General features: G+C 43.7%; 1 protein-coding gene across 3 annotated transcripts in view; it reads left to right on the forward strand.

The window, feature by feature from the left end:
• The window catches only part of GPR108 (G protein-coupled receptor 108), a 90588-nt gene extending 86284 nt beyond the window's left edge, over positions 1 to 4304 (forward strand). For all 3 annotated transcript variants that reach the window (XM_085600428.1, XM_085600430.1, XM_085600429.1), the window contains exon 18: positions 2709 to 4304. In XM_085600428.1, the coding sequence (XP_085456554.1) occupies positions 2709 to 2781 (73 nt within the window). In that variant the 3' untranslated portion in view covers positions 2782 to 4304. The remainder of the gene's footprint in view (positions 1 to 2708) is intronic.
• Positions 4305 to 10026: the final 5722 nt, after the last annotated feature.

A 10026-nucleotide genomic window follows, 5' to 3' on the forward strand; every position in this document is an offset into this window, starting at 1 on the left:
GTCTTTTACACACAGTATAAAATGTAACCACAATGACGAGAAATAAAATGGCAGTAGCAAGGTTTACTAACAGTTTAAATAAAAGGAACCAGTCCAACATGATTGATGTTATAAATGTATATCAAACCTACCTTCATTTTATTACTTCTAAGCTCTAATCCAGAGGTCTTCAAACTGTGGGGCGTGCCCCCCTGGGGGGCGTGGATGGGTTCCCAGGGGGGCGCAAATGCCTCTGCAATTGCATGTTAATGAAGATGGCCTGAAAGTGCAGCGATGTTTATTTGCTGCATTTCCAGGCTGTCTTCATTTACTTCGAGCCCTTGTGTGGGGGCGGGGGTCAGGAAGTGTGCTGGCAGGGTCAAAAAGGTTGCTAAGTAAACACAATCATTTGCAATACAATAGGTCTGGCATTTGTGAGAGAGCAATTGCATTGTAAATGATGTTTCTTGACAAAGTGCTGAAAACAAAAGACATTTATGTATTTTTATTTTTGCCCCATTTCAATTCCTGACCTATGTGAGGATGGCTCTAGAATGTATTTAACTAACAACCTGCTAACAGCAAGAGTACCAAAATAAGTGCTTCAAAACCCATTGAATATCATTGAGTTAACAACTGGCTGTATTTATTGGGATGCATAAACATCATTAGTTAGGTCTTTGTTACAGAAATTTCCATAGTCCCGAATCTTGTGGAAGCTGTTTTTTTCTGCTTGAATCATGATTATAACAGATGTGGTAATTACAGAACCACACAGTTGGTTTTATGTACCTGAGCTCAAGCGGCCTTATGACAACAGCAACAAGGTGTCAGTGGTGATCCTATCCCAAAGTAGGTTTGGGATACTAAATGGCTGCTGAATCCACGCTCAACATATTTTAAAAACATGGCAGAAGACCACAAATTAATTGTGCGGCAAAATAAACCACAACATACAGAGAACTAGGTTCACTTAAAAACATAAGTGTGCCACAAGAACGCATTTGTCTTCCTGTACTGCACAATAAAGCAGAATTATCGAAAATACATATATCTGTCCTCCAGAATAGAATGTTTGTAAGTACTAGTTTACAGCACTGAAGAATTTGATATGCATTACTATGCAGCAGATGATGGATTATGTAGCAAATGCGGTAATATAAGTGGCCTTTTTCCCCCCTTTTTTTAGTTTAAAAAAGGCCACTCAGTGACGCAGTTACTGCTGCCAGGTGTGTAAGTGGCCAATTCTGGTTATCAATAATTAAGCAGATGCAGCAGGACTGGGGCCCATCGGTTTGAGGGGCCCACTGCATCACAGTTATCGCTGTCTACCTATAAAAAAGGGGCATGCAAGCTTATTTTCCTTTTTAGCATTAGTACCGAGGGCACCTTTGCAGAAAAACGGGAGACAACATGTGGGAGCTTTATTTTTTTCTGAAAGGGACAGAGAACCTGATTCAAAATCAAAATGATGGTCAAGCATGGTGGGGAAGAGGTGAAAGATGCAGAGGAGATAGCCTGCTACTCAGGACTGCTGTTATCAATAATACAGCAGGTGTGGTTGCTTTGGGGTCCAAGAGTGTGAGACGCTCACAACACCCTAATTATGGGGAGCAGTATTTTTGAGACCATACATGTTTCTGTTTGATGCATTTGCTGTTTTATAATTAGCTTACTTAGTGTGGTTTATGAGCTATAGAGAAAGTACTCCTGAAATCATCACATAAGCCCCGTCCCTTGCACACAGCCATGTCCCTCCCGCTCCCCCAATCATTGCCTTAAAGTTTTGTAGGGGGGCCTGACCTCAAAACATTTTGCTTAGGGGGGGCTCAGAGCAAAAATGTTTGAAGACCTCTGCTCTAATCTGATACTAGCACATCAGAAAATAAAACCTGTTTCGAGTTTCGGAGATGATACACACCCAATTTGAACAATAGAGCTTATGTTCAGTGCAATCTCCAGGTCTGCTATTCTCATCTCTTGAGGCCAGCTGCTTTGATCAGTGAGCAAGCGAAAGCTAAATGCCCCCTGTCTTAGTATCCGTCACTCGGAACAGGGGATATGATTCTGTACATCCTGTCCCAGTGTCACCTGGTGTAAGTATTCCCTGCTACGCATCACTCTCAGTGCTCAGTTTTTGAACCTTATTTAATTGTTAAAAAATTTCAACGTAAACTATTAACAGAAAGTGGCCTGTTGCCTTTTAATTTATTTCCATTCCGTACGACTGTTCTTTTGAATAACATTAAAGATGACACAGTTGTCAACCTTCTAGAAACTCTTAGAAATCATGCATTCAGCATTTTATATTTAATATTGCGAAATATATTCACGTAAAGTTTAATTATCATATTGCAGAATATAATAATATAAACTCAGTGTGTGTCATATTAATCACACATTTTTATTTGTTATTTATTGACTGGCACATACACCTCAAGCAGAGGCATACCCATAGTAGAGAAAATATACTATTCATAAGAAGAGGGTGAATACTTGTTGGGTGAGGTGGGTTTCTCTGTGTCTATATTCTCTTTATTTTATTGTGTCTGTCATCAGGACTGTACCTTACTCCCCAAGTGGATTTCTCTGGGATGACCCTTTTACACAAGGGGTGATATGAAAGAGCATAATTGAACAGTACACATTTGTCTTGCTAAAATGTACCTTTTCAAGGAGCTTTCTAAGAGTTTTTTTTCTAAAAAGTACACATTTTCTCCCTCTTTCAGGCTCACAGAATCAGGGGTTCTTGGGGGCGTGACCAGGGTGAATAAAACCTTCAGTGAACCGGAGACGCTGTGAGAGTCTACATTGCTGGAGCTGTCCCTCTTCGGCTCGTGGACACCGGTGCCATGGACCTTCCATCTATGCAGCCTTGTCCTGACCAAAGATTTCTTGGGAAACCCAACGGCCTTTGAGAAGCAACGGCTAGATTCTGGGGAATCCGAAGAACTGTGGAAAGCAACATCACACTTTTTGGTGATCTGCGGACCTGTGAGAAGGGACTGGTAGATTTTTGTGGAACCAGAGTACACTTGGGTATCTGACAGAGTGCTCCTAAGAGAGCAGGAGAAAAGGAACATATTGAAATTCAGGGAAATGTGTGCAATTTTTGCTGCTTCTTTGCCTAGAGCCCTTCTTTTCTCTCCAGTGTACAACTGCTGGGACCTGCCTGGATATCCTACATGACCGTCTATTGAATCCATTTCAGTTTTTTCCTGGTTACAACCCCGTTTTCTCATGTGGACACCCGGTGCATCACTACATGTTGTCTTCCTTGTTAAAACGTGGCAGACATGAGAAGTCGTCAAACCCTTGCAACACCATTACTTCTTTGACATGCTCAACTCAGGTTGCACTTGGACTAGCTTCCAAGAAGAACAGACACAGCGTGCAGCCTGGTTTACCTTCCCTTGTGGCACATGTTACAAAATGTTCCTTTCAGTGTGACAAGCAAGTTCCAAAGTGTTACAACCCCCTTTGCACAGGAGCCCCAACATGTTACAAACTTCATGTTGAATTAGCCACAAATTGCAAACTTAAGGTGACGTGGGCCTCAACTGGTTACTATCGCAGGGGCTCAGTAGTCCCAATGTGTTACAGTCTCCATGGCACAAAGATCCTAATATGTTACTTTCACTATGAAATATGGGGTCTAACAGGCTACGTTTTCTATGACAATTAGACCCATCATGTTACTTTCACGACCGGTTATCAATATATTGCAATCTCCGTCTTTCATTGGCGTGCCCTCCAAGATACAGACTTCAATAATATATTGCATTTGACACACAGCATTCCACACTTTCAGTGCACAGATCCTATTGTACATTCCTTCTTAGCACACCATCCTGTGTGAAGATTAATTGGTACATTCCTCATGGTCCAGTGGTACAATCGTAATTGAACATTTTATTTAATAGTGCATTCCTGTGGTGCATGCAGTATTCACTCTCTGGGAGTGTGGCCTTCTTACTGCCCCCTGATGTCGGCAGTCCCTTCAAGCCTTTATACTGGGAGTAGCTCAGGTGTGGGGTAGGGTTTTGGCGTGTGCATCTTTCAGGAGCAGAGCATTCTGGGACCCTCGTACTATGATGCTTCTTCGGCCCTGCTCACTGGGTCAGCACATTTCATTTCATTTCTTGATTTAATTTATTTGGACTTGGTTGCTTAACTCTTGTGTTCTGCACACAGTACCGATCTGTGTGGGGCTGCACTGGTAGCAGTGTTCCCATATCCTATTCTGGACACTGGTTTGACTCTGCGTACTGATTGAGAAACATGTACTTACAAAAATTGAATGCAATAGAATCACCTTTGCTAGAGACCAGTCTCTTGTGCATTATTTAGCAAAGAGTTCCTGTGAGTGCTTGTCAGTTACTGTCCACCAACTCGTGAATCACACCCCTTCCCCGAGTAGGCTTCCGAAACAGCAGCATGTTAGACCCACTATGACCAGCTTTTGTACAGCATATGTTACTCATGTGCTTTGCATACTCTAGCCATTTGAGGGTTGCCTCTGGAATAGGTTAAAACTTTCATTAAACAACTTCAGAGGCATAGACTCCACTTTTATAATCCCTCTTTTGGACAAAATCTTCAGATTTCTTTATTCTGTCACTACGTTTAAGATAGAAGAAAACTGCTCTCAAGGGTAATGTTTGACCAAACTGCATAGTTCCATGTCCAGTGCATTCTCAATCCAAAATACAGACAATCCGTATCACCATTAAAGCGTATGCCTGTACATGAACTAGTTGTGTGGCTAGGTTTGGTGGTATGGTCATACCTATTTAGTGACTGCTTCACTTTGTTAGTTATTCACTTAGGTAGGCTCTAGGAAAACATGTTTGGTTTTGTGTGGACTGTTGGTATAACATGCAGTTGGTGATGCCACACTTTTGTTTTGCTGACCATCTATCTATGCTGAGTAATATTGGATAGGTTGTGTGTAAAAATGGTATATTGAGATACTACGTTCAAGTAAATTGCAGTGCTGACTTTCAGGACTAAGAAGCAATGTCTGCAAAGAAAAGGAATGCCAGCAGTTGTAAAGGGTGTGTCAAGGATTTGTGAAAAGGGAGACAAAGGGAAGAGAATATTAGTGACCAAGCTGATCAATATCATGCAGAGAGTCAGAGGGATGCCACGAGTTAGCCCTGCACAAGATGTCAAAGAAAGTAAAGCTCAAAAAAGGCAAGTCACTAGGAGGCAGTTCAGCATTCAGGAAAACTAACATCCTGGGCAAGAGTTCTAGGGCACTTTAGGCAGAATGGTTTGGCAGCAAATTGCTCATTAGAAGTGGGTTGCAGAGGAACCTGCCCCATGAATGTTAACTAGGCAGGTCGCAATTTGTGGCTCCCTGTAATTGGCTGCAAATGCAGGGGTGCATGTTCGCAAGGCACAGCAGACCCCCGTCCCAACATTTCCATTTCCATAATGGCAACCTTTTTTTATTATTATTTTTAAAGCATATCATGTCAAATAAACAAACAGGCACAGCTTTGAAAACATGTTTCTCATTCAAGAAAATAACTGGGGAAGGAGGCAGTGGTCCTCTAGACTGTTCCTCCTGAGACTGCCACAATGTTTTCCAAATGGGAACCTGTCGCACGGGGAGACCTTTCACTTTGCGAATCAGTCACTATACCAAATCATGGGATATTAACTGATCAATGGTTTGCCGCCGCAACTGAAGTTGACATTGATACATCCCTTTCCAAACCCCCCGCCTATTTGTAATTCAGAAAGGGTTGCAAAAGCCCTTTACCAGTTGTAAAGAATTTTCCAACCCATAAAAGGGCATTTGGGTATTGTAAAAAGCCGTTTTGCTCGTGGCAACCCTGTGACTTTGTGAATCGCAGGGTTTGCAACCGTATATTTTTACTTCTGGCCCCAAGTTTAAAATGGGTCTTTTATTCTCACCAAGCACCTCCCATATAGGTGAAACCACCCAACCATGCACTTCTAAAGGACGGCCTGGAACTCTATGCAAATTGAAAAGCCTCACTATTTTGTCATGGTCGGAAGTACTACATGAATATTACAATACAAGACAAAGCTATAAATTAGGCGTTCTAGTTTGTCAGTTCAGGGATTACCATCAACTGTAGATTCTAAGTGTTTTCAGTTTGCTACGTAACATTTTCACTTGAACTCTACACAAAACCCAGTTCCCAACAGAAGTAACACTTGGTAAATCATCTGTTCTTTACATTAGACTCTCTTACAAGTCATCCATGTGCTTGGACTTAGTCAAGAAGATCATGCTCCCAAGACCTGTTCCTGTGGAATTTTCAAAACCACAGGTTTTTAACATTGCCACAGGCCTAATCGAGACCCATTCACCATTTCAACATCCTGAGGAGTCCTCTGATTTGCTAAAGCTTGAGGACTGCTATATTCCAGACCAGATATGGACACAGTTCACTGTCAGCTTGATCACTGTATTCACTTATCTCCTCCCTCAGGGCTACAAGTCCCTGTGAAAGATAACCCCTAAAGAGTACACAAGGTTTACAGCTACAAGGCTGTATGCAAAGCCAGACTTGTGCAACATAAATAGCCTATCACACAGCGTAGTAAAATATTAAGAGTTGGTATGCGTTGAGCTAGTGAGCGAGTTGCTTGTTGATCGCTTTCTCCATGACCTTGCCTGGGTAGGGAAGAAGGACGATTGGGCAGTAGTTTAGTAGTTGAGTGGGATTTGCTGTGCGTTTTTTTAGCAGTGCGTTGACGATCGTGTGGTTCCAGTCATCTAGAAACATCTCAGTGGTGATGGAGTTGTTCAGGATTCGGGTGAGGACTTTGCTGTTAGGGGTGGCATCTGTATTGAAGATGTGATTGGGCAGGGGTCCATTGGTGCCCAAACTGTATGGCCCTCATGATGTTGGCTGTTTCTTCCCCAGTGAGTGTTTTCCAGGAAGTTGGGGTATTTCTGTGGTTGTTTGTGAGTAGGCTAGGGGTGAGGATGCCCGAGTATGGTTGAAGGTTAAAGTCATATATTGTTTCGATTTTGTTCCTGAAGAATTCTGAGAGGTTGTCACAAAGCTCCTGCCAGGGGGTGATGCTGTTCGTAGTTGAGGCTGGTGAACTGAAGTCTTAAATGGTTGTGAAGATTTCTTTGCTGCTATTGGAGCCGTTGTCTATGCACTCTGCAAGAGCCGCCTTCTTAGTTCCTTTGATTTACTGGTGGTATTGTCTCAGGGCTGCTTGATATGTCTCTTTGTCGTTTTCAAGGTGATTCGTTCTCCATCTTCATACTGATTGTTTGCAGTGCCAGTTTGCTGTGCCGAGTTCCTTGGTGTACCAGCTGGCCTGCTTATGTGTTCTCCTCTGTGTGATGTGGGGTGCCAGCGAGTCAGCTCATGTTGTGATACACTTATGTTTGATGTTACTGTTGAGGTCATTGGTGGGGTTTGGATGATTCTGGAGCAGGGTGTGGATCTAGTTGGATTCCAAGATGCTGCTCCAACTCTGTCTGGCCAGGCATGTGGTGGCGGGTTTTGTGTGGCATGCGATGCTGATTTTGAATTGGATAATGGCGTGGTTGGTCCAGGTCAGAGGCGTGGTTGAAGTGATTTCAATGCCGTAAAAAGTGGTGAAGACTGGGTTAAGGGTATGTCCAGTGGCGTGAGTAAGTCCTATGACGTGTTGTGTCAGTCCCTGGTTCCCTAGGCTCTCTAGGAGTGCAGTGGTGTTGCCGTTGTTCCACTCTTCCTGCTGGAAATGGAAGTCTCCTAGTCGGATGTAGTTGTTGAAGTCGATGGTGTGGGGGGTGACGAATTCAGCAGTGTTGGAGAAAGTGACTCGTTGTCCCGGAGGTCGGTAGACGAGGGCTCCTCTCAGGATGGAAGATGCTGAGATTTGTAGTTGAAGTGTAGGTGCTCAATGTAGGTGGTTGTATTCTCTATTGTGTTGTGGTTGAAAGAGCCTTTGAATATTATTGCAATTCCTCATCCTGGTCTGTGTTGGCGGTCTTGATGTGTAAGCTTGCATCCTACCAGGATAGCTGTAGCAATTCCGGGTGCCGATTTGGAGGTCAGCAAGTTTTCCGTAAGGAGGAGGAAGTCCGGGACATCGTTGTCCAGTATGTCCCAGATTTCTGTGGCTTGTTTGCTGAGTCATTGAGTGCATGTTTGTTGTCGGGTGCAGGAGGTGTTCTGAGTGGAGTAGGCGTGGTGAGTGTGGTGTTACACATGAAGCAGCAGTGGGCACAGGTGAAGGCTTCCTCTGCCTAAAGTGCTGCGGTTCGGCAGCAGCTTGTGGAAGGGCTCCCCGGGTGCAGTGACTAGAGGAACGCCTCAGCGTACCCCAGAAGGGGTGTGGGGCTGGAATGACCAGGGTTCATGATGCTGGGCATAGACGGTCTTGCCTATGGTGTGCCAGGGGGAGGAGCACAGGGAGCGATAGGTGGGGCTCAGTGGAAGCACTGGAAAAGAGTGGCAGCACAGGAAAGCAGGGAAGGAGCATGGGACGTGGGAGGCGGGAAAACAGATACCACAAGATGGTGGAGCAGGAGGGCAAAAGGCACAAGGCAGAAGAAGCTAAAGAAGGGGAAAAGGAAATTAAAGTAGAGCAAGGGAAAAAGAGTAAAAGTACAGAAACTAACGCAGAGTATAAAACTAACAAAGAGTGAGCGAAAGATCGCAGAGAGTGAAAAACATGGCAAAAAGATCAGAAACCTGCATTGTGTGAGCGAGAGAGCACAGAGTGAGAAAACATTAAAAAGTGCAAAACAAGCAAAGAGTGAAAGAGATCACAGAGAGCGAAGCAGGTCAGTAGGAGCAGAAACATGCAAAGTGTGAAAGAGAGAGGTCAGGGTAAGCGAGAAAGTGAGTGAAAAGTTGAAAAACCGAGCAACCGTGAAAGATCAGATAGCAAGAACTGGGCAGATAGCAGAATAACATAATAAGCAAAGTGTGAAAGAAGACAGCACAAACCGAGGGAGAAAACCAGGTAAAAGAGTACCCAGAAGAGCTGAAAAGGGAGAGTCCAGCTGGAGAGGCTGAAGCACAGGAGGGAGCCTCAGGCACAAGAGCCGGGTCTGCAAGGGCCCCGACCGGTACAAGGACTGGTCCAGGTAAATCGAAGGAGGGCAGGGCCTGAGCACCTGCTTAATGCACCTGGAACCTACTACAACAAACACTTTTACGCAGAAGGACACCTGAGGAGGACTTGCACCAGCCACGCAAGCGGAAGCAACAAGCCCAGGTGAACCTAAAGCAGTAGCCTAAATATGAAAAGAGGCAGGGCAACTGCTGGGAGGTACACCAGAGAGGGCTTGAAAGCTGATTGTATGACAGCCACAGATGAGACACCTATGCCCGGAACATCTTTTCCAACTGTTCTAAATTTGGATAGAAGCTGGTCATCCAGTCTTCCTATTTCCATTTTATAATCTGGATCATTCAACCACTATACCATGGCCCCTGACTTGACAAATAGTCTCATGATGAGAGACACCTAGGATAATATGACCCTAGTGTTTTTAAAATGAAACCATCTTGGTTCTCAAATTTTCTGCTCCCTATTTTGGTTTATAAAGTTCTACTTCTAGAGACAATTTTAGAGGTAACAACAGACCAGGATGCATGTTGATATTCTTTGCCGGAATTCAGAAAAGCTTAGCTTCAGTCATTTGGACTCATTAATTCAGTTCAGGAACATAAAGATCTAAGAGTATCCAGAAAGACCACCTAAGTGCTCATTGCAATGCAAACAGATTTTATACTATAACGTTAAGCATCTTATTTACTTCAATTATGATCTAATTTCACAGTTTCCTTTTTTTCCAGTGGGGAGGATAACTGTAGTACAAGATGCTGCTGTATCTGCAGATCTGTGTTTTCACCTGAAAACTGCACCCCTTCCTTTGGAGACAAACACCGGGGGGAAACTGAGGCATCTAAAGCATATGGTAATTGGGTATCACCTAGTGTTGTTTTACTGCCTACAGAAAGTGACAGAGAAAACTTATTTTTTATTCAGACTGCACATACCTTTCTAGAAGATAGAAGGAGAACATTTCTTCTAAGGTGATAACCA

The sequence above is a fragment of the Triturus cristatus genome, chromosome 4_2 (genome assembly GCF_964204655.1).
Source record: "Triturus cristatus chromosome 4_2, aTriCri1.1, whole genome shotgun sequence".
Lineage (NCBI taxonomy): Eukaryota > Metazoa > Chordata > Amphibia > Caudata > Salamandridae > Triturus > Triturus cristatus.